Source organism: Lonchura striata, chromosome 2, assembly GCF_050655825.1.
Source record: "Lonchura striata isolate lonStrDom1 chromosome 2, ASM5065582v1, whole genome shotgun sequence".
In the NCBI taxonomy this organism is placed as follows: domain Eukaryota; kingdom Metazoa; phylum Chordata; class Aves; order Passeriformes; family Estrildidae; genus Lonchura; species Lonchura striata.
Genome location: NC_140704.1, coordinates 16610293 through 16634304, shown reverse-complemented (window position 1 = coordinate 16634304; position 24012 = coordinate 16610293). Strand labels below are relative to the sequence as shown.

The following is a 24012-nucleotide window of genomic DNA, read 5'->3' as shown; positions in this document are numbered from 1 at the left end:
CACCAAGGCTTGAAAAACTGAATCCTAAGGGTCCTAAACACAGATGGAAATATATTTTCATAATAGTAAAAGTTGTCGAGGTTCAGCTCATGGTTTTGGAACCCTCTAATTTTAAATTTTATGGAGTTATGGGGAAAGCAGCTCTTAAGTGTTGCTCTGCCTGAGCCAGCACACCACTGACCCAGGGTCAAGAATTTTTCTGTGGAATTCCGTCTGCAACTCCAAATTCTTAGTGAATTTTCTCCTCCTTGGTGTAAGAGGGCAAATTTTTGGGTGTCTTGAAGCCCTGTTGTGTTTTATTGGAATGGAAACCTTTCACATGTGACCTAATTAGACAAATGAAAAATCACCTCATATGTGAAGGTACATTAAACTAATTTATTTGTTTCCTCTTCTAGAAAACTGAACTGAGAATTCATGACTATGTTTAAGGACTTCTAGGAGAAGATGGCCCTGGAAACCAAAGGAAGGCTGAATTCTCATAGAATCTCAGAATTTGGGATGATTTCCTTATGTTACAGTAATATTTTGTACTACCTTTGAGCTAAATGTTTAAGGACTAATATTATTGAAACTTGAATGATTCACATCTCCTAGGTAACAAATCGAATAATTCCATCCTCAACACCATATGAACAATGATTATTTTGGAATGTGCTTGTGGATGGGCCTTCAGTAATTACTGGCTTTGCTGATGTCAGTTGATGAAGAGAATAACATCTCTGTAAAAGAATAAATGAAAAATACATAAAACTGTCACTTTAACATTGAAATAATTTTACAATCTCAAGATCCCTGCCTGTTTTTCCACAGCATTACATATTACCAGGTGAAAGCTCTAAAAAAGTATAAATTCAGTACATTGTAAGCTGCTGGAAAAATACAATATAGCTCTGAGGAATTAAATTTGCTACTTTTGCTGCTAAACTAGTGTGGGGCAATTTCCATATAAATTGGTAAGAAATGAAGTTGAATCCTTCACTTATCCTGTAAAATTGTAAAGATTTGGGAATTTGTATATATCCTGAAAGTTAGAGCCATTAATAACACGGGGACTGTCAAATATAAGTTTGGAAACAGCATGTGGTACAAGGGATCCTCGTAAAGAGGCTGCACCTTATCTTTTTAACTTTCATAACTGTATTCTTGTTGATAACAGGTTATTTTAACTGAAATGCATAGTTTAGGCACAAGGTGCTTTAAAATTAGGTGAAAATAGCTCAGTAAGTCTAGCTTTAAGCTTTTAAAAAGCTCAGTGCACTGTAAGTTTTCTGTTGACAGTTAAATTAAAGTAAGATTTAATGTATTGTGGATTTTCCCCAAGTCACATCATGATACATATCAATTCTGGTATGTCTTTCTTATCCTTCTACTTCCTATCAGAAAAAACCTTTTCAGCTAATTTTGGAGCTTGTATTTTTCTTTTCCCCACAGAATATTTATTAACCCATGTACAGATAGAGGTACAACCTTGTGAAGTTTGCTTGACAAAAGCATGCTTTACACTTAATTTTAAAATAAATTAATATATAAGTTGTCTAAATCTCTGGAAAATGCAAATGCACTAGAATTAGATTTGACAGAAAACTTACAGTTTGCTATGAAGAATTATATCATAACATAATCCATAATTAAGCTCTGAATCTTCAAAAATTTCACCATTATTGATGTGCTTCCATTTTCCACCAGGACTACATCCTACTAATAATTTTTAAGGAAAGTTTTTTTGGTCCTTCCTGAAAATATTTTATAGTTTGGAAAACATTTTTCATATAAACTATACTGTATAAAAATGTAATCACAGAATTTAATGTTGGTTTTACCAGATAAATTTTAATCTTGTTTTTTAGTTATGTGAAAATTTTTTTTTAGTTACATTTCCCCTCTTCTGATTTTCTTATTGTAAAGCTGAATTTAAAAATAAAATAGCTGTAACCTCTTTGAAGATTGCTGTAACAAACAGATGGTTTCATGTGCCAGACATAAGTTTTGGCATGAGATGTACTGAAAACTCAGGTTTGAACAAAGCTTATCCTGGAAGTTCTGCTGGGACCTGAAGCCTTTGTGCCTGAGCTTAAAATTCCTAAAGTGACTGATTTCTTATCTTAAGGGATAGAAGTCATACAGGGAGGACACTCAAGCTTGAAGGTCACATGAAACCCCAGCCTCCTGAAGCAGCATGTCTTCTACCAGGACAAACCACCCTGGGGTGCCTCCCACAGCTCAGAACCATGTCACTTGTAGGGGTCGAGCTCTTAGAGATGGGACAGACATTCCCAAAGGTTTAATTGTTAACCTCTCCCTGAAATAAATGTAGGCTTGTACTATCCTTGTTATTTATTCATATTTCAATAAATCAATCCCTTAATATTTTGTATTTTATCTTGAATTTAATATTTCCTAAATGCTGTACACCAGATGCTGCGTATACAGGAGCCTGCTGGCTGTATCATGAAGAATCAGTCACAACTTGAAAGTTGTAATACAAAACAACATCACTTGATTAACAAACTACTTGTTACTTGTACCTCAGAACTGGGCCTGTCTCAAACTTACCATAATTTGAACAGGTTCCTAGTTGGCAGGTAGTCCAGCTTAAAGGTAAGGAAAGCTGTTTGTTTTCATTTTTTTATCATTTGCCCAGGTGCAAAGAGACACAGCTTTGATGTGGAGGCAGTAGCATAAGCAGATGGCTGGAGCTCAGACCTGGGATACACAGCTTCAGCCTGTGCTCTCTGCAGGAAGGCTGGGAGCCTAATCAGTTCTGCATAGCACTGGAAAGGGCCAGGCCCAGCCCCAGACTGCACTTGTGCAGCAGACAGTCTTCACCTGGTTTCAGTCTTCAGTCTGGTTTCCTGCAGCAAATCGGGCTTCACCTGAAAGGCAGAAGCTTGCTCTGTATCTAATCAGATTAAACACTCCATCCCCTCAGAGCTGCTGAGCTGAGAGCACAGAAGCAGAGCCAGGCCTAAGTGTGTGCCTGGTGCAGCTGTTCCACCCGCAGGGCTCTGCTGCTTCTGTTCTGGTGCTGTGGCAGCACAGCAGGTGCTGAGGAGATGGAGCCACCATCCTTCCTTGGCTCATGGGAGTTATGCAGAGGAGGAAACTCACTCCCTGAAGGAGTTACCGCGCAGGACTCCGCTCTCCTGCCGTTTCAGTATACAAATGTAGCTGCTACTGAAGCTCCCAGGCAGGGGCTAGCAAGTTATGAACTAACTGAAGGGCATACAGACCTGTACTGAAAGTAATAGGTATTTCCTTAAAATCACTGCCTTTGCTGAGGTAGTGGGAAGCACTCCGGGTTTCTTTGTGTAAAAATCCGTCTGCCACATTCCCAGCAGATACACAAGTAACACAATAAAAGAAAAACAAGATGCAGAAGCAGCAGTACAGCTGCACTATTTTATTTTATATATTTACACAAAAGTAAAGTGAATTTTTGAAGCATGAATTGTGCAAATGAATAAGTGCAAAGTGAACTTTTGGAGAATGAAGTAGAGAGGAAAATAATGCATTTTATTGCCAGAGTAAGCATGTGGTGAACCCAATCATGCTGAAACTTATCTCTGAGCTCAACAACAAATGGCAGCACTTCAGCACCTTAGCCCCCAGACATTGCCCCATATGTAGGTGAGCCCAACAGCACATAAGGGCTGGGAATAACTGCCCAAAGCTGCTGCTTCTGTGTAACCAGGTACAACACTGATCTCTCCCGTAGTTTTCAGATGGACTGTACTCATGGCTGATAAACTGTCTCCCAAGATAACCTGGAAGCTATAGAGTTTATGTGTAGGTTATGTACATAAAAGTTCAGGCCTTCAGGAAGCACCATGTAAGAGCTGGAGGACTTGCCAAGTGGTTTTCCACAGCTTCTAAGGATCAGAAACTTTTGCCAGCCTATACTATTATTTGTAGATCTTGACTAATAAGAAACACTAGATCTCTTCCATTATACCTTTTAAACTTTTACCTGTAGTATTTCAAGTCAAGCAACAAGTGGGACAAAACCAGTGGGATTGAGTTGACAAGGAATTCCATGTTGAACAATAAAGCTAGGATTGTCCTTTTTACAAAAGATAAAAGCCCCACCAACCAAAACACCCCACAATAAAAAAAACCGCATCACAAATCCTCAACTGTCAACATCTGACATCCAACTCCATGTTTATTATTACAAGGATAATGAAGATAATGAAAGAACAAGATATTGCAATATTTTCAGGGCTGATTGTGTGAAATTTTAATTTTGGACAGCCGTGTAGTGATAATTTTATATTAAACATTCAGATTTGTCAATTGGCTGATTTACTGTTCTACAGATTCTTGTTTTTGTATTAATTAACTGGTTTTGTATTCTATGTTTTTGCATTAATCAACTGGTAAACACTCCACAATTTTCTTTTAGGATAAGGTTTTTATAGAAGCTTGCTTGACCCTTGTAGATAATTAAGAACTATTTCAAGGGGCTAAAGAAGATAAGTGTAACAAGTTTCTTCCACCTTGGATGGGAATGTGTTATACTGCCAAACGGGAACAGGTGTAACCCTTTGTAAAGCACTGAAGACAAAGAGGTGTTCAGTTTCTTTTTTCTTTGACATGTAGTCATAGTTAATTCTTTTAAGATTTGCTTCCTTAAACTAGATTACTAGAAATGGAAGAATAAATAGCATAAAATACCAGTAATTAAGGTACCCTCCTACCCCAGTTTATATAGTCTAACTGTACATAGGAGAACCACTAAAGAACTTCTCATCACTTTCAGAGAATGTTGTCTATGAATACTGCTTCAGTAGTGCATTTGTTTGCACCTTTTCCATCATGTAACAATTGCAGTGTGACTGAACAATTTAGAAGTTCTCTGAAACTACAGTCCTTAGCAAAGCAAGATTCACTGTATGTTTTGCAACTTGCCAAGACTCTGTTTCACAAAATTGAGTTATCACAACAAGAGCTGGGATTGGTCATTCTGAGTTATTAAAAATCGGCTCCCTTTAGGTCTTTCTAGGAAACTCCCTTTTTCTTCACCATTCCCATTCCTTTCCCAGCAATCTGAGGGGATAGTGGGAAGCCTGGGAGACTATTTGCTCAGAATTCCATCAATAAACCTTGTCTTCCAGATAGCAGGGTAATGAAAGGACAACTCACTACTGCTACAAAAAGCGTCTGTTCATGAAACCAAAAGGCACTTGGCAAAAATCACTGGCAAAATGCTTGGCTTCTGGCACATGGCCCTTGGCTGGTAACGGCATCTAGCACAAATGAACTTTATCTAACATATATTAACCTGAAAAATTAAAATCTTCTTTAAGTTAGAAATACATATGCAAGAAAAATACTGAAGATTATTTAAACAGAATTATCTACAAATAAACCTCTAAAACCTAGCAGACACAAGATTTGTATTGCATTTAAAGATAAATTTAAATACACTTCCCCCTAATTTAGGTTTATACAGAATATACACTTCTATCTTATATTCTATTCAAAATCTAAGTTCTGACTGTAAGTTTACAGAACAGTCTTTTAGCCTACAATATATTATAGTGTTTAATATTTGGCAGCTTCAGTATGAATACTACTTGTTAGAAAACAAAAAAATCACCTGTCAATTGTCATCTGACACAAGGGAGCCCACACACACTGGATATTTTCTAGATAAAACCAGTGACTAAAATGTATGTTCAGTCCAGCTTCCTACAGTCCAAGTGGTTACAACACAACAACTAAAGCAGAGCATTTGTTTAACAGACTTGCCCCAGGTATCCTCTAGGACAGGGTAATAACCAGAGGAACTCCTGCCAGTCTCCTGTGCCACTTGTAGCCAAATTAACTTGGAACACCGTTGTATCTTCCCATCCCTCTTGGGGACAAACAAGACAAGACATTTCAAAGTTGCATTATGATTCAATTTTCCACTTTAGTGGAATAGAAATGACCAGTTTTGCACAGTGGATATATATTCACACTGCTCAGACAGGACTGCTCCCAAACCAGCTTGCCACCACACTGAACCACCAATAGGTAAGTTATTCATTAGATACAATGACAATTCATTTATATCCTTTCCCTATTATGTTTAGCTGGGAAATAATGCCACACTTCCTAACTGTAATAAATCATTACTATTAAAAGCCCCATTATTGCCAAGAGTTATTAGGTCCAAGAAACACAATGCTCTGGCCCTCTTAGTAAGGTGCAGTAAGATAAAAAGTAGCACAAAGGCACTTGATACCAGTTTCATACAGTAGTTTACAGTATTTTAGAATAAAGAAGGCTATAATAAAAATAGACTGGTAACTTGAAACACACTATATTTAGCAAGGAAACTTAGTCAAGATCAAACTAGGTTACAAGACAACCTGTAAGTGTGCAAAACCATGAAGAATGTTCACTTATCTTGATGCTATAAGCTAAATCCAGACACAGTCAGGTGCTGAGCATTGTTTCTAGCATCAAAGTAAGAGGTGTCGGTCTCATCATCCGGCTGAGGTATAAATGGCATTGTTTGGTTCTGGAGATTATCCCAGTCCACCCCGTGAAAGAGGGGGTGATGCTTCAGTTCTGAAACAGAAGTTCACATAAACATTATAAACTGCTTTATGTCCAAGCACCATAGTCACTTTGTTCATTTGTAACTGTCAGTAGACTTGCTCTTTATTTCTTTTTTAGAAGTTCATAAATGTGCAAATTGCAATTGGGCTTTGATTGCCCCCAACTTTAGGATCAAACTGTTGGCAGGACAAGTAGCTGTCACCCCCATCCAGGGAAACTGTTCCACACAGTTCCACTGAGCCAAAAGCAGCCTTAAAGCTGCACTTACCCAGAAAGACTGAATTTAGAGAAGCACAGCAGTACAACAACATAACTGGGGTTTCCCAGTACTGAAGTCTTCATGCTGTAGTGATAAAAGGGACAGCACAAATTTGAGAGAAGGGAGAGAAGATGACAATGATGGAAACTTAGGTACAACAAGAAAACTTAATGGTTGTTCTGAAAACTACTCATCCAACTTCAGTGAATTATAAATTGGACAAGATGGCCAAATACAGCTGTAAATCTTAACAAGGAATGAATTTTGAAAAAGCTCAGATAAGAAGAAACCATTATGTCATCTATTTTAAAATTCTGCCCTTGAACGGGCAATTTGGATTTCACTCTAAAATCCAGAAATAAAGACAATAACTTGTATTTAACTAAAACACCTTCAGATTGATTTTTGGGAACTATCAAAGCCACAGGATTTTCTGTTGACATAATAATCTTCACTCATAATTTTGTGCCTTCTCTATTTTAATTTGGCTTGATTCCAGCTTCTAGCATGTAGTTTATGTGTAAGAGTGTGTAAGCCTTTCCATAGTAATTTCCTCCTCTAGTGATTTCCTGAACAGTTCTCATAAGATTTCTTTCTCTATTTCCGGAATATCTCACTCTAAATTTCTTTCCATTATCAACTTTTTTTAAAAAAGTATAGTCACTGTTAACAATAGCAAATGTTTAAGCCCTTCTATGAGGAAAAAAAGTAGACTTTGTACAGTATATATTGTCCAACTTTGTATTCTCCTATGCAGTCAGATAAGACAGGCTGATTCCTAAGAAAAAAACTCCTCTCTCTGAATTAACTGTTTGTTGTAGGAGGCTTCTCTCCCAAATTACCATATTTTAATAATCTTTTAACCTAAACATCATTTAGGTTATAAATTCCAAATATCCATTAGATAAGAGAGAACTTCAGTACATTAGATGTCCAATACTAAAAATGCATAGCAGAACAGCAGTAAAGTAACACAGAAGTTCAATTTAAAAAATTAAAAACAAACAAAACAATTCAGCCCCAGAATTACCTTGTTCAGAAAGGAAAAACCCCACAAGAAATACAGAAAATGCCACAACTTGTTAAGTGCTGTGGTACTATACATGGAACCTAGTGAGGCATTGAAGTTTATTAGCCTAAGTTTCAGGAGGAGGAGATCACCACTTAAAAATTTGCAATTAGCTGCAAAGAACAATTTTAATACTAACCCTTCAGTCCAGCTCTCTTAGTAGTATCAATTGTTAGAAGAAGATCTATTGCATTCTGGGCATTATCAGACAACTTTTCTTCACCCTCAGGCCAGGGAATATCTACAGACAAAGAAAGAGTTGAGATAGTAACTCAAACTATAAAACAAATATTGGAAATACATACTTACCCTGATTACTGAAACAGATTACCTCTTTTCAAAATATTTTGGAAGACCTGTGTTGGTGTTTCATCATTAAAAGGTGGAATTCCAGTTAGAAACTCAAACAGACAAACTCCAAGGGCCCACCAGTCTACAGCAGAACCTGGTAAAATAAATCCACATAATTACACTTACAAAAATGATACTTGCAAAGACTTAAAGATTAGCAAAAGCTGAAGAGTGTTTAAATTCTGCAAGTTTCTTGAAAATTATGAAGAGACAAGTTGTATTTAATATTCATGCAGATTAAAAATATATTAAAAGATTTTTTAAAGCCACTCTGCTCCTTAATTCATTACAGGTAACACTGGGGTTTACTGATAAAACCAAGGAGACTCTTAGTAAAAATCTAATTATCAACTCCTATCACAGAGAATCCAGGAGCTAACTTCTCCAAGAGACTGTTTTGTGATAAGAAATCTATGCCTCATGACTAGAGCCTGGATGATTGCTCCATGTTTACATTGCTCCTCTGTGCCCCTCTCTCAGTTCTTTAAAGTTTCCAAAACCTCAGACTATTGAACTTAATTTCTGTTTGTCTAAATTATGATGAACATCATGAAGACAACTTGCAGAAACAAGCCAGCACACATGAAGCTGGCATTACCTTCCATTACACTGAAATGACTGGGGCAATGTGTAGTTACTGGCTATCTCTACTTTGTTATAAGATAGTTCTGGTTTTCCACATTCCAGAGTTTTGTCTTTTTGCCAATCTCTCCTGTTAACCTACATTCAAACCAGCAGCAAAGCAATCCCAGACACCACTGCATGCATTCTAAGCTTTCTGCATCTTCATGCCATGCCCACTCCACCATATAAAGAATAGATGCCACAACTGCCATTAAAAAAACAGAAAACTTTGAAAGATAATAAATGTAATTGTTCTTGGCTTTTTTTGGCATATAAAAAACCTAAGACAAAGCAAAATGAATGTTCTGAGCTATTTCACAAAGACTACTGTGAAGTTTAGAAATGCTGAAAACCAAAGTGTTTAACCAGTAATCTAATACACTTTTAGCAGCTCCCAACAGCAGTAAGAGTGCCCACCAAGCTAAGCACATCAAAGCAGTCAGTTCACATCCACTGTTGTTAAGAGCACTTGGATGTTCAGTAAAATATTCTCAGCTCCAGTCAAAGTCTAATAAGATCACAACCTGAACAGTGTAATAACCAGGTTCCAGCAGCAATATTTCCCACAAAAAGTCTAACTAAAATTAGATTAATTCCTACCATAATCCTGCTAAGCAGGACCCAAGGACAGCATGAAGCTGTGCTGGGGAGGTCAAGGTGGGATATTAAGAAAAGTTTTTTCACCCAGAGGGTGGCTGGGCACTGGAACAGGCTCCCCAGGGAAGTGGTCACAGCACCAAGCCTGGCAAGGGTTCAAGAAGGGTTTGCACAAAGCTCTCAGGGAGAGCTGTGACTCTTGGGGCTGTCCTGTGCAGGGACAGGAGCTGGACTCAGTGATCCTTTGGGTCCCTTCCAACTTGGGATATTCTATGATTCTGTGATTTGAAGCAAGAAGCAGTAACACCAGGTCTTGAGCACCTGAACTTTCTTCACCCATAGGCAAAGTAAATCAGACTGACTGCAATGAAGTGAAAGGCAGCAATGAGAAAAAGTATCTCTGACTTTACCTCATGTTAAACAATTTAAGAATGCTGACTTTCCTTCTGAAGTACATGTTTACATGTGTGATTTCTGATAGGTCAGTCACACTGATATGATGTTGCCATACTCTGCAAGCATCACACATTTTTATGTGGAGGCATATTGGACATGTCTTTCTATATAGAAACACTGTTCACCCAAACAATGTTCTCAGAAACAGTGATCTAGTTATACTTTGACTCTTCAGTTATGCTGAACACTTCAGCTCTGCACAGAATACAGAAAACTCACCAGAGAGCAGAGTCCCTGCGTTTGAAAAGACAATGAAGTAAAAATATTACAATTATTGAAAAAAAAAAAAACCAAAACAAAACCCATAACAAACACAAACATTGAATATCAAGTATGATTCTCCAAAGGCATAGGAATGAAGATTTTTTTCCCTAAGGTAGTATTCCACAATAAGGAAAGATGGCAATGTTAAGTCTAAGTTAGAAACAAAAATAAAATAGTTTTGTAACATGATTAATTTAGGATTAAAACTACATTTACAAGCAGCTGAACACATAAAACATTTAGTGAGGAAAAATTTGGAGTTCCAAAAACCCTGGCTTCAGTAAAGGTAATGGGAGATTTGTAATTTCCTGATACAAACCTGAGACTCTGCAAGTTTTTACTGAAGTCCTGAAAACCCAGTAACCACAGAGAAATCACCCTAATTACATTGTCTAAGTAGCACTGATTGCATTTCCAAAATACTATCCAGTTTTAACATCTGCCAGATATCTAAGAATCCTAAATGGCAGTACAAAACAACAACTACGTATGTTTAGCATTTTCAGTCTTTACTGTTAAATTGTTAAATAGCTTCATAGAGCTTTAGTTAATTTATATTAGCAGAATTTTATTGCTCCACAGGATAGTAATGGACTGCTTCTCAATTCAGGTCTCTCTCTTGTGTAGTTTTCCCAAGACTTGCAGCTCTACAAAATAGTAGTATACTTTTGGGATGGAAATAAAATGCAATTATACATCAACAACTGTATTAGAGATAGATACATTGCATTTAATTTTTCACAAAGCTTCTTGCAAGTTAGCAGAAAACTATTTCAGACTTTTTGTTCATCTCAGAATCTGACACAAAGAAATTTATGCCCTTCAAAGTTGTGCTGTTTTAGTACAGTATTTTGAAAGCAAACAAACAAACCCAAAAAACCAACCTCTAAAAATTTGGTGGCTATTACTGCACCCTTATACAGAAGATCCCATCAGATGTCTGGTGTGTTTCATCAGGTCACTCAACAATAATTGATTTTGAGGCAACTTCATAAAATTGTCTAGCTTCACATAACAATTACCAATAAACACAGAAGACATTCTAAAAATAACTGGAGGCTTAAGCCTCTCACTCTAGAATTTCACTAAATTCCACCTTTCCCATCCCAAATAATCTTTAAGGACACTCAGGATGACCAAGTTGTTACTCCTAAGCCAGATACAACTCTCAAGCTGCCAAAGCAGTTTCCAATGCTGACTGGCAGCAAGCAAGACTGTGACAGACAACCAAATCCTCTGGTTATGAGAAAGCAGTAAATGAATGGAAGGAGCACCTGAAGCAAACACAGCCACCCATGATGGCAAGAGCTTAGCACGAGCTCTTTTTGAAGAATTCTAAATCTTATTGCTTGAAGTGTTTACAGTTCTACAGACAGTTTGCAATGTAAAGGTGCCACCTCTTTCAAGTACTGACAGATGGCTGGTTTGCCTTACCATGAGGCTGTGTCAAAAGCAGCTCAGGTGCCAGGTAGTCTGGGGTCCCCAGAATGCGTTCACCTTCTACGGGGGCAGCTCCTCTTCGAACACTCTTTGGAGTCCTGTATGGTGTGCCAGCATCCCCCTGAAAATATGGGACAAGGACTTCAGATGGCAAACAAAACCAGCTCAGAAACTCCCATCTCCAGCTTTAGTCACAGATGTAATAATTGATACTTAAGTTCAAGCCAAGAACAAGTCACAAAACATTCCCTGAGAAGCATGTGTGAAATGCGCTTCTATTGCTTTATCTCAACAGTCTTGAAGTATAAAGATGCCTACTCTTTGAGGAACTTTTCCCTAAGTTCTTCCTCCAGTGTCACATCCAGCAGCTATCACTCTTTACATCAATCTTTTTAATAGGCTTGTAACTGGCATTTGACAGAATACATTATACCTTAACGTTTACCAGGATAAAAAAAAAGAAAGTAGCATGTACAATGGCAGTTACCAGCAGCTGAACAGCACTCACACTTGGGAAGAGTGCAGGATAACAAAAAAGAAAAAAAATCAAAGACTTCTCATTACATTAGGAAACCTGTAACTGGTCACAGAAAATACAGCACTGCACTAGGAGCAGACAGAGACAAAATAGCACAGGCTTTTTTTAATCAGTTCTCTGTAACAGCAAAGATTTCTCAGAGATGGACAGTCAATGCATATTGAGCCAAAGGCAAACCAGTGAACATAAAGCTACTGCTAAATTCTTACAGATATTATAATTTTGGCCACACAAGTCAGCAAGTAAAACCCTTTCAACAGAGGTAATTTTGACAGATTATCTCAAACTACGTAAGTTTTCCCTAAATTTACCACTGAAATAATCAGGTCCCTAATGTCCAATGCATGTACCAAGTTTCTATCTGCCTCCTTACCTACCTGATAGACCTGATATGGTCTTCCTTTCTGTAGTGGAGTGATAGCTGTTGGGTAAGAGCCACTGCAAGCAGGTGAAAGATCCATTATATCTAAGGAAGCCATGCTGCATGGCTCAGATATATTGGATACATTGATTGGACTATTGTAACTCCGAAAAACAACAGCATTTTTTTTTAAGAGACTCAGTGCTTCCATCATCTTTTCTGAAGGAGAAGGTACTGTGTCAAGGTAAGTTTCTTCCATGTGTTTCTGGTCATTATCCTTTTTCTGTTGTAATGGCTTGCAGTCCTGGACTGTATGTGCCTCCTCTCCATACCGTGAGGCATCTTGGGACTCTGGTGACGTTACTAGCACACCTTCAGGTTTTGGCTCCTCAAAGGAGAGGTCTTTAATACTTCTGTCCAAATCTAAAAGCTGTTTTTCTAGATGGCTTTCTGTAACAGACACTTCAGGAAGTAAGTCAGAATCTGCACTGAAGACATCTAAAGGTTTTTCATCATCAGTGCCTAAAAAACTTGAGTTCATGTACTCCTTTTCATCATCCTTTCCACAGTCTGCATCCAGATCACACATAAGATTTTTAGCTACAGTTGGAGTGAGCGATCTTCCTACTGTTTCCTGGTTACTAATAAAACTCTTAACTTCTTCCTTGCTTTCACAGGTGTCACATAGGCATCCAGCATTACAAAGTATTAAGGATTGAATTTCTGTTGTCAAACCTGAACCTTTGTTTGCCAGAAATTCTGAGATCTCACAGCCACGTTTATATTCTGCATTGCTTTTTTTAACATAGTTAAGTTCCTGACAAGGACTACTGTCAACTGATTCAAAGCTTCTTTTTACACCTGCCTTTTCAAACATTACTTCCTCTTTGACAGGCTCATTCTGCCTTGAAAGAGACTGTTGTAGTCTGGAAGTCTCTGCTGTTTCATACGTCATGTTTCTTTTATTTACAAAGACATTTTCTTTCCAAATCTTATTTTCAGAAATACACTTTCTTACTACGCCTTTCACATCCAGAGTGCTCACGGGAGTATCTGTTATATCCAAATGTTCACTTTTCAACTTCTGCCTACTGCCAGACTCATTGCTGGCAATGGGAGAAATGGCAGACTCAAGTTCTTTTTTCTGTAATACTTCAGTACCTTTGCTATTTGGCAACATAGCATTTGAAAGGAGAGCTGACCCACTGTTACTGGTTTTGCATGTTGTAGAACGAAGTTCATCTCCACTTTGCTGCAAAAAAGCACATTAAGTTTTGAGTATCAAGAAAAATATGATTACAGTATTACAGAAAAGCTTAATTTGAAATACTTTATTACAACCTCCATAAGGAAATGAAGATTTGCAAGCCTTACTCATTCTAACTACCACTAGTGAAAAAACAGACAAAAAAAATCAAAACCAAATTAAGGATAACTTGATAATTTGACTTCTTTTAAGAACATAAAATGAGCTTGCTAGAATAGAAAATGTCATATTTTTAAATGCCAAAGGATAAAAAAAATAGAGCAATTGAAGCTGTATTTGTGATTTTATTTTAAGAAGTTAAGCTACAGAAGTCTTTAGTTTCCAAAAAAGTCCAGAGGAAAGAACACCATTATAGTTCCCTGCAGTATATTACACTTCAGAGATGACAAAAGGAAAATCTGATATTACTCATGTTTTCATAACACAATACCAAAACCAAGGCCTAAGAAACAGGTAGATAGAGGATAATAAATTGTTTTAAATGTAAGTTGTTCTTTATGCTCTAAATAGGAATCATGGCAAGGATCTACATAGCACAGCAGCATTTTCTTTTAGGTTTGTGTAGAATTTCATTAATACATTTAAGCAGGATAAAATATTTTAGGACAAAATATTATCAGCTATAATTATTGGTGTTAGGTTAGTTGATACAAAACCCTTCAGTAATAAAAGCCTTAAACTTTTCAGTTTAATAGCTAGTAGAACTTTGAAGTGGATTTTATCTTTTTCCCAAGTTTGGTCTTTTAAAGAAATTACTTCACTCACAATGCTGAGCAAATAAAGCTACAGGGACAACTTCCAAAAGGCCACTGCTCCCAGCAGTGCCCACCTTGTGCAGGATAGGGCTAAACCAGTGATGGTCAGTGGAGCCTTCTCTTTCACTCCTCTGCTGCAGGCTCAATAGCATTTGCTTCTCCTGTTACATTGCAAGGGACTAATATTTGTTTGAAGGAAAAGGCTTTATTGGTTTGATCCAAAATCCTACTCAACATAAATTACAACCCCTGCTCCTTCTACTGTAGGAAAGTTTCTCAACACTTGAAATAACTGAGGCAAGTAGAGTAAATAGAAGACATTTGCATACACAAGTACAAACTAATTTTAATTTAGAGTGGAAAGATGAAACAGTCCTGACCTCTACATCTTTCCTGCACCTGGGGCTGCTCCAGTTTTCTGATTCCACACTGGACAGGTGTGTGTTAGACTGACTACTGACAGTGGAGGTACCAAACCTGTTTCTTGACTGAAGCAGAGTAGGAGTTAAACTCCTCGCTGGCATCACAGGTGTTAATTGAGAATTATCCAGATCTTAAGAGAAAAAAAATTCAAATGTTGATACAAACAGGCAACATGTACTGACTGACTTCACACTATTTTAAGCTTTCACATCAAAGGAAGCTAAGGAAAGCTATGTATGACAACGTCTCTTGTCATCTTTCCTGCATAGTCAGTTTATGCATTTGTTGAATCAGGAATTTGCCAAGAATGTACAAGCAGTACAAACATTAGCAGCATAGTTGCCTTCTTTCTTGTTTCAGGTTAGAAATGAAAAAGTAGTAAGATCAGACAATTTAAATGAAAACATACATGCCTATATTTAACATACATGCCTATATTTAACAATTTCCACCAAAAGTATGTCAAGAACTGACACTATTTCCATAAAAAGTTAAAGGTGATTTTGAATTCGGAGGTCATGATTTGAAAAAACCCAATCAAACAAAACCACTTAAGAAGGTGACATAAGTACTGTAGGTGAAAATATGTCATATGTAAAGTACTGGAGAAATGGTGGAGAGCAAGACACCAAGAGAATCACACCTTTTATGAAGACTCACATAAAAATAAAAGACCCAGACCTTACAGCCAGAGGACTCCTCAGCACAAGGTCTGGTATACTCACGTGTTTTGAATAATTTAGTTGAAAGAGGGGTATTTTCCTTTTGGGCCATAGGTACAGGAGAAACCGCTCCATGCAGACTGTCAGATGTTGGACTCAATTTGTGCCCCGGCACTTTCATTCCTACAGGAGGTGTATACTAACAAGCAGAAAGAAGTACAGTTAAAAGTAATGGAGTCTGAACAATCTCAATCCAGGATTGACAGTATAACTTCACACATTGTTTATGATGTTTGCATTGGAGCTTGGCCATGCCCATTAAAAAGTCAACAATTCAAAATACAGTCCAAGATAATCACATCAGAATTTCAAAATACTCTAAACATATCATAAGTAATTCTACCAGCTGGCAGAAGAGATGCAAGAATAGCCTTAGCATGCCAACTATTGAACTGAAGATAGTAAATAAGCTAAAAGGATTAAGTACTTCAAAGACAGTGAAAATTACTTACAAAGCCCAAAGAACTGATAAGAGACAACAATTGTCCTGGAGTACGTGAGTAGTCCTGTTTTGGCTTTGGCATTGATGGGGTAGTAAGGATATCTATCATATTTATCTCTACAGAAGAAAAATCCAAAATCAGATATATCAGGTTTTCATTTTGATATTAAACAAAGGCAAAGTTGCAGACATTTACTTAAGTTTCATGAAGATGAAAAAAACATTTAGTCACATACTCAACAAATATACAAATGAAGCTACCAAGACCAGTTGAAGACTTACCTGTACATTCTTACTTAACACAAGGTGTTATCTCTTATGCATCCATACATTTATACATACAAAAGTTGTAGAAGCCAAATTTCTTTTCCAACATACTACGCAAAAAGCACTACATGTTCTAATTTAATATCAGCTTTGGTTTTTAGGCAAAAGTTCCAGCTTATGGCTTGTGGAATAGGATACTAAATTTGATTCCAAATCTGCCATCACTCCAAAAGGCATCTCAAAATAGCTACACAGGATTTTTTCATAGGTGAAATTCAACCTTTTTTTTTTCTGCTCACTAGCAGTAAGTAGCTTTAAAGTTGTCATATAATGTTCAACTAGATACAACAATCTGTTGCATTAGAACACCAGATAAAGCAGTATACCATAAAAAATAGAGAATACCTGGTATTTTCCTTTATATTCTTAAAACCATGAATCAAACTCCATAGACAACTCTGAATTTCTACATTCCTTTAACTATATAAAAAGAATGTACTCTCCAGCAGCTATCTCAAGCAACTTATGTGCAGCATAAGTTTGGATGATCTGGCTAAGGAAGTACAAACCAGTTCAGAAATTGGCTATTCACCTTAAGATCTGCAGCCTGTACAGACAGTAATGACTATTCAGCTGTATTTTCTGCTTGAAAAGAGAACGTTCAAATGCCAAAGCACTGTGCTAATCTTCCCCATATCCCTCAAACTAATGTCTGGAATGTCCCAGTTAATTTATTGGAAATTAATTTATACAGGACTGAGAGCCATGAACTGAAGGCCAGAAGTAGTCAGAGAAACAGGAACAAGCCAGAATTATTCATTCACCCATTGAAATCCATATCCCTCCAAAGAAAGGGCTCTAGATCTTATTTCATACAGCCTTGTCCCAAATAATAAATATTTTACCTTCTGAAGTGCAATGCTAAGAGCAGACCCCTTACTAGCACGTAGCTAATCAGTACTAACCTATTAGAAATTAGGTATTACTGCAACATTTGCACTTGTTTAATTGAAAGGTGCCCTTTACAGGGATGTTGTGTTCAACAATATGGAAATGTGATGCAGAAATAAATTTTAATACAACCAAAAGGATAGAAAGAACTCTTACCTCTGTTCAGAGTAACTCTGGAAAGCCCAAAGTCTGTCAACTTTATATGTCCCTGATTAGAAATTAGCATATTGTCTGGCTTCAAATCCCTGAAAAAATGAATAAGGCTGAAGTCAGCAAAAAGAGCACAGAGCAACACAAAAAGAGTTCACTGAAGAGAAACACTCAATACAAAACATTGGTTAGATTTGTTTAATAGTAACACCTCCTAGCCAGGAGAAGATTCCAGTTTGAGAAACACATGAACTGAATCAACTATATTTAGCATTAAATATGGCACAAACATCTCAGGTTTTGTAAAAATCATGCATGCATGTCAAGAGTTGCATATTTTGTCCTTCAGCAGGCTCAACAAGTGTCCTTCACAAGTAGCACCATCATAACATTCACTCATGTGCCACTCCTACAGGTGACAAGCAAACCTCCAGCAGGAGTTTTCATGTGTGCTCTCTGCAGCATTGCTGAATGCAAGAAGAGCTCTCACTATGGGGGAGCATCAGGGTAGCCAGCCCTCTCCTACAGGCAGGCCAAGTGTGCAGTACCCAGGGGGTTCCTGAACCATCACAGCTGCTAATACAGCACTGGACTGGGAAAGAACTGGCAGGGAAAAGCAGCATGGGTTTGTGTGCTCAGCACACCCAGACAGATTTTATTTTAGCCATTGTTTCACAGCATTGCTGCATTGCACACGTGCAAAAAGTTTCCAGGAGCTCTAGCAAATGAAGTGCCTGTGGAAGCTGCCACAATGAAACTGTGACGGTTATGCATTAGAGTGAAAAAACAAAAAATCCAAACTACCAAATACTCATTTGTAAGAAAAAAAAGTCACCTGTGGATTATTCCATGCCTGTGAAGATAGTCAAGAGCCAATGCTGCTTCAGAAATATACTTAACAGCCATTTCTTCATCAAAATATCCATAAATATGGAGAAGAGATTTGACATCTCCACCAATAAGGTACTCCATCACCTGCCATTCAAGCATTATAAATTTAAAACACATTTCAAAATTGAAAGTAAAATACAAAGTAACTTTCACCCCTATAAAAATATGATTTCAAGGAGCAGAAGCAGAGAGAAGCAGCTTTGTTCAAACCTCATTTCCCACACAATACTTTTCACTTGGATAAAATAATTAAAGTGTCATGTAACAGACATTACACATTTTCTTTCTGTAGACCATTTGCTTATTTTATTTGCCTACATTACTTTTAGAAGCTAACTAAAAAGCTGACTACAGCCTTTGAGAGTTAACTACAGAAAATTTCCTATATTATAAATGTTATATATTTCTATATTGAATATTATGTATTTTAACCTATATTTATATTCATATATTACTCTATATTTAACTTAATATTGTATATTTCCATAGTATAGAAAATGAAGTGCAAAGCATTCCTGTGAAACTCCACGCCTGAAGCCAAAGACCACCTGTTCTATACAAATCAAAGTATCTCAACATTTTATCTTGCAATCATTTATACACAATATTAAATTCAGACCTAAGCTTTGTGAAATAAGTGCAAACTATCAAAAATGCAAACAGTGAGAGTTACTGTGCATATAAGACACTTAAAAAAGAGTGCAAAAAAAAATTCACACACCCAATAGACCATTATGCAGACACATTCTGATGGCCCACGTCATATTCAGAATAAAATACAAGTCAGCAGAACTTCTGAAACTCACTCTTTGATGTCAAGAATGCATTTATGGGGTTTTGGTCAGGAAATCTCACCAGTACTTATATTCCAATACACAATATTCTTCCATGCACATATATATAAACACACACACATATACACACACACACACACACACAGAGACATGATTCTGGCATCTCCTTTACAAATCCTTCACCCTGAAGTCCTCTACTCCACCCAGCAATTCAGAGACTCCAGAAAAAGAAGGCTTTGTTTACACTCAAAATGCATTGTAGGAGTGCATAGCAACCTTGTCTCAGAATTGCATCAAGCTTTCCCTGTGTGTGCTTGCAACAATCCACACAAATTGTGCCAGACCCTTTGTAGACAGTCTGAATCTTTATGTGGAAGCAGTACATAAACCCATGCACAAGTCCTGCTGTGCTCCACAGTGCTCCATGTGGACCAGCATCTAATCTTGCCACCCACTTTCCATCTTGTCATGTAGGCCAACAGCTGTAACAAATCTTGAGCACTGGCAATAAGTAAAATAGATTTCCTTTCAGTGAGCCATGGAGTATCATCCAGTCACCTGGCTTCTACTTGAATAGAATGATTTCTTGTTTTCTCTAAGATCTCTATGTATTTCTAAGACAGAACAGTTGTAAGAATTTCTAAGTCTCCTGTAATAGAGGGGGACATGAGCAGAAAGAGCCCAAAGCACCAGAGGAAGATAAATATTTTACTTGTTCAACCATCCTGAGAAAGATGTAAAATTGACTAAGGAATACCATTACAAAAATGCTTTGAGATATCACTGCCACTCATGCTCAATTTTCAAGACTATCATAATATGCCACAGCTATTTTTTTACTTACTAAATATACATTGTTTGCTGACTGAAGTGAGTAGTATAAGTGCACAATGAAAGGACTTTTACTGAGAGCCAATGCATCCCGCTCTGCCTGCACCTGGTGAACCATATTTTTGTTGATCATGTCTGCCTTTTTCATCACCTGAAAAACAAAACAGAGCACACAAATTATTTAACCTCAAAATGCTCATAATAAAACTGCACAGAGATATATAGCTCTGCAGAGCAACGCCTATTTTGCATGACTGTTTTTATGTTTCCTATTCTTTGTGTACTATGTAGCTTGCTATAATCCTTTTAATCACAAAGTCAAGTTTGCACAAATAATTGGTAAGGATCTTACTAACAGCAAGCCTGGATTTTAGTCCTTTATGCAACAACACAGAAAACGCGAAAGGTTTTGGTTGGGTTTTTAAAAATACTTACTCAGCAAGAACGTTTTTTTAAAATTTATTCTCGTCTTGTTTCTCAAAGGCGGTGCTTCAACCCCCCAGGCAGGCGAGGCATCTGAGGGGGCTCAGTTACAAGCGAGAAGCCAACAGCGCTCTGGCGCTTGGCAAGGTTTTTGCCGCTATTTCCCCTTATTTAAAGTACTTTTAAAACCTGCTGTCGTTACCAGAGCTCCCCTGAGTAAACCCTGCAGCACTTCGGGGAGGTGAGAGCAGGGCACGGCCTTGCACACTGCCAGCGCCGGGCACCACCCGGGCAGCGGCCGCTCCCGAGGGCCGGGGCTCCCCGAGGCCCGGGGCTCCCCGAGGGCCGGGGCTCCCCGAGGCCCGGGGCTCCCCGAGGGCCGGGGCTCCCCGAGGGGCCGGGGCTCCCCGAGGCCCGGGGCTCCCCGAGGCCCGGGGCTCCCCGAGGGCCGGGGCTCCCCGAGGCCCGGGGCTCCCCGAGGGCCGGGGCTCCCCGAGGGCCGGGGCTCCCCGAGGCCCGGGGCTCCCCGAGGGCCGGGGCTCCCCTGTGCCGCACGGGGCTGCTCCGCAGCGAGGCCGGCAGCGCCGCCACCCCGGCCCCGCCTCACCTTCACGGCGTAGAGCCGGCCCGCCTTGCGGCCGAGATACACCTTCCCGAAGGCGCCGCGGCTGATGGGCTTCACGATGGTGAACTCCTCGATGGAGGGGGGCCGGGGGACCTCGACGCGCATCGAGCCGGCGGCTGTGGCGGCGCTGGGGCTGGCAGCATCGCCCCGCTCCTCCCCGGGCCGCTCGGGCGCCATGGCGCCCCGGCCCCGCGCCCGCCGCGGTTCAAACCGGCCCCGCCCCGCGCGCGCCGTCACCAACGGCAACGGAGCTGTCGCGAGACCCGCGGCGGCCGCGGGAGGCGCGGGCGCGGCGCGGGGGGCGGGGAGCGCCGCCCTCAGAACGTGCCGTGACAAAACACCGAAACACCGCCCCTCCGGGCTGGCAGGTCGCTGCTCGGGGGCAGTGCCGCCCTCAGAACGTGCCCGTGACAAAACACCGAAACACCGCCCCTCCGGGCTGGCAGGTCGCTCCTCGGGGGGCAGTGCCGCACTCAGAACGTGCCGTGACAAAACACCAAAGCACCGCCCCTCCGGGCTGGCAGGTCGCTGCTCGGGGGGCAGTGCCGCCCTCAGAACGTGCCCGTGACAAAACACCGAAACACCGCCCTCCGGGCTGGCAGGTCGCTGCTCGGGGGGCATCTAGGTTTTCCTACCTGGCTCTAGGTTGTAACTAGCTGTCAGCAGGTACTGTCCCCCCATTCCCACGGGAGGCTTGAAGGTGTCCTTTGCAGGGACAGGAGTTGGACTGATGGGTCCCTTCCAACTCAAGGAAATTCTGTTTTTCTATAATTTTCTCACACTTGTATACTTGATAGCTCCAAGACCTGTGTCCAAAATGGCACAGGCAGGAGGGCTTGTCTGCCAGAGAACACGCTTTTTCTAGTTCTTACTACTGCCGTTCATCCCTCGCTATCTCTTTGTATTTTCTGGGCTAGCGATGGCAAACCGCTCCCTGGGCGGGTCTGTACTGATCAGGAGTCAGATTAACGTGGTCGGTTGCTTCCCACCAATTCTTGATTACTTCATCTGCTATTTATCTTAGGCAGGGTTGTTCCACAATTTGTTTCCTTATTTTGGGCATCTCCATGGCTACATCCTGCCTCCCTCTTGTGACAGCAGGGTCAGGGATGGCATTTACAGTGTACTCTGACCCAGCTGCCATCCTCCGGTTCCCAGAGCACAGCCCTTCTGCTCTGTTTACACAGCCCTCAGTGTTTACCAGTTTTACTGCTCTCAGCTGTGTTCTAGGTCACTTTTTTAACCCTTGCCTTGCTGATTTTATGTTGGTTTCGCATGTACATGGCTGTTCATTTTTATTTCACACTGATCATAATTGTTCTGTTGCAGTCTGTGCATCAGCAAAGAGGTATCACTGCAGAGGTCAATGAACAACAGCGGGTGTCCTTTCACACAGCAGAGTAATTATGGGGCCCTTGTTTTGCTCCAAGATACATCACTTACAATCTGACCATGCTCAGAGACCTTGCTTGTAACTTGTGAAGGCGAGCTGCTACCCCACATACAATAAGCAATGCAATTTAATAAGAAAATGCAGAAAGCATGTTTTAAATTAGCTTTTCATAATGGTATTAAATACAATTTATCCTTGTTTGTGTTTGTTATTTAACTCTGCAATGTTAGTTAGGGTGTGTCTCATGGGCTGCAATGCCAGTGGAAAAATCCAGCTGAGAGGAGGGGTGATTGCTTCTTGTGCTGGCACCCTGGGCAGACATCAGGGTATGCCAGCAATGATAGTGCATCAGGAGCGTGTATTCCACTACCCGAGCCTGAGTTCGCTGGAGAGAGGGTAACACCTTCCCTCTCTTCCTTCGAGGCAGCATGAGCCATTGTATAGCTAAGTGGAAAGCTGCTTCATGGAGTAGATCTAGGTAAATGTTCATCACCTTTTAGATTTTTTTGCTGTTGTCAGCTGAGGTTTCTGCCAAATCAGCAAGCTGAGCTACATGACTTTGGTCACGAGAGTGCTAGTGGAAAACAGGAGAGATGTACACAAAGCCAGGGAGAGGCAGCAGTGGGGCTGTGCTCATCCAGAGCAGTGTAAGTTGGTGTGGGATAGCACTTTCAGTGAATAGTGGTCAGGTGAAAGAAAGAAACCGCTAATAAACCCCCACAAAAATCAGCTTTATGTAAGTCCAGATAAATGGCATCTGTAGACCTTCCCTTATCCACTGATACAGTTGCTCCATACTAGAAGGCCACTAGGTTGGTCAGACAGGATTTTCCCTCGGTTAAACTGTCCTGGCTGTCTCGAATTACCTCCCTCTCCTCCATTGCTTTAGAAACATCATATACTTGGCTAATCTTTTGTTCTAAGGAAAAGGAAGGACAATCCCAAAACAAATGGGCTGTCTAGACAAGAGCCACCAGGATTGAAGTCAGGACTGAGCAGTAACCGGGAAAAGGTAATTCTGGCAGTGGGAGACCCTGACCACCTACTTGAAACGGACGCCAGACTTCAGTGGAAGGAAGAACTGCACCTACACATTGATTAGCATAAGAAGCGAGATCTATAGCTAGCAAATACGGGGTTGAAGTCTAATTAACAGAACACTTATGCCAGTTGTAACCAACGAATGTGATGTCGTTGTTAAAATGTAGTGTCAAGTTTTATGATTTGTAAGCCAGCCTTTCGTGAGTCACCACTATGCTCCCACTTTGTTCAAACTAGAATAAAAGTTAGAAATACCTCGCCTGGGTGTGTGAATTGGCGCTGCGCGCCGGTTAACGATCCGCGTTCCGGACAACACCCGGGGCGATGACCCCGAGCAGGGGCAGGCCCCTGTGGCAGCTACACCACCGCCGGCTGCGAACCGGCGTCCCGCAGGGCCCTGCCCGGTCCCCCGCCCGGGCTCCCCCGGGCCCGGCCGCGCCCGCTCCGCCCTTCCGCCTCCGCCCCGAGGCGGCGGCTGCGCGGGGCGGCGGCGGCGGCCCGGAAGCTCTTTGGGCCGCCGCCGCTT

At 40.2% G+C, this 24012-nt stretch overlaps 2 protein-coding genes across 11 annotated transcripts in view; one reads left to right on the top strand and one right to left on the bottom strand.

The window, feature by feature from the left end:
• The window catches only part of ACBD5 (acyl-CoA binding domain containing 5), a 29971-nt gene extending 27601 nt beyond the window's left edge, over nt 1-2370 (top strand). For both annotated transcript variants that reach the window (XM_021543046.4, XM_021543044.4), the window contains one exon: nt 399-2370. In XM_021543046.4, coding sequence (XP_021398721.3) covers nt 399-411 — 13 coding nt within the window. In that variant the 3' untranslated portion in view covers nt 412-2370. The remainder of the gene's footprint in view (nt 1-398) is intronic.
• On the bottom strand, nt 357-23906 carry MASTL (microtubule associated serine/threonine kinase like). 9 transcript variants are annotated; one of them, XM_085565031.1, is made up of 15 exons: nt 21035-21265; nt 20018-20155; nt 18324-18463; nt 17495-17583; nt 16131-16237; nt 15682-15817; nt 14914-15086; nt 12528-13763; nt 11607-11733; nt 10128-10142; nt 8212-8325; nt 8020-8121; nt 2557-6561; nt 1593-1698; nt 357-722 (listed from the first exon to the last, which is right to left on the bottom strand). In XM_085565031.1, the coding sequence occupies exons 1-13, from the start codon at nt 21227-21229 to the stop codon at nt 6404-6406; spliced, it is 2730 nt and encodes a 909-aa protein (XP_085421157.1). In that variant the 5' UTR covers nt 21230-21265; the 3' UTR covers nt 357-722; nt 1593-1698; nt 2557-6403. The 9 variants fall into 9 exon arrangements, with proteins under 9 accessions (XP_085421157.1, XP_085421202.1, XP_085421213.1 ...); XM_085565076.1 differs by lacking the exon at nt 21035-21265 and adding an exon at nt 23742-23906 and having other exon boundaries at nt 357-1698; XM_085565087.1 differs by lacking the exon at nt 21035-21265 and adding an exon at nt 21688-23735 and having other exon boundaries at nt 357-1698.
• Nucleotides 23907-24012: the final 106 nt, after the last annotated feature.

Coding starts and splice junctions, on each gene's coding strand:
- MASTL (XM_021543042.4), bottom strand. CDS start 21,229: ATGGCGCCCGAGCGGCCCGGGGAGGAGCGGGGCGATGCTGCCAGCCCC. Junction 16,238..17,494: donor CAGAGTTACTCTGAACAGAG/GTAAGAGTTCTT, acceptor TTTCTTCTGTAG/AGATAAATATGATAGATATC. Junction 6,562..8,019: donor TAAGAGAGCTGGACTGAAGG/GTTAGTATTAAA, acceptor CTTCTGTTTCAG/AACTGAAGCATCACCCCCTC.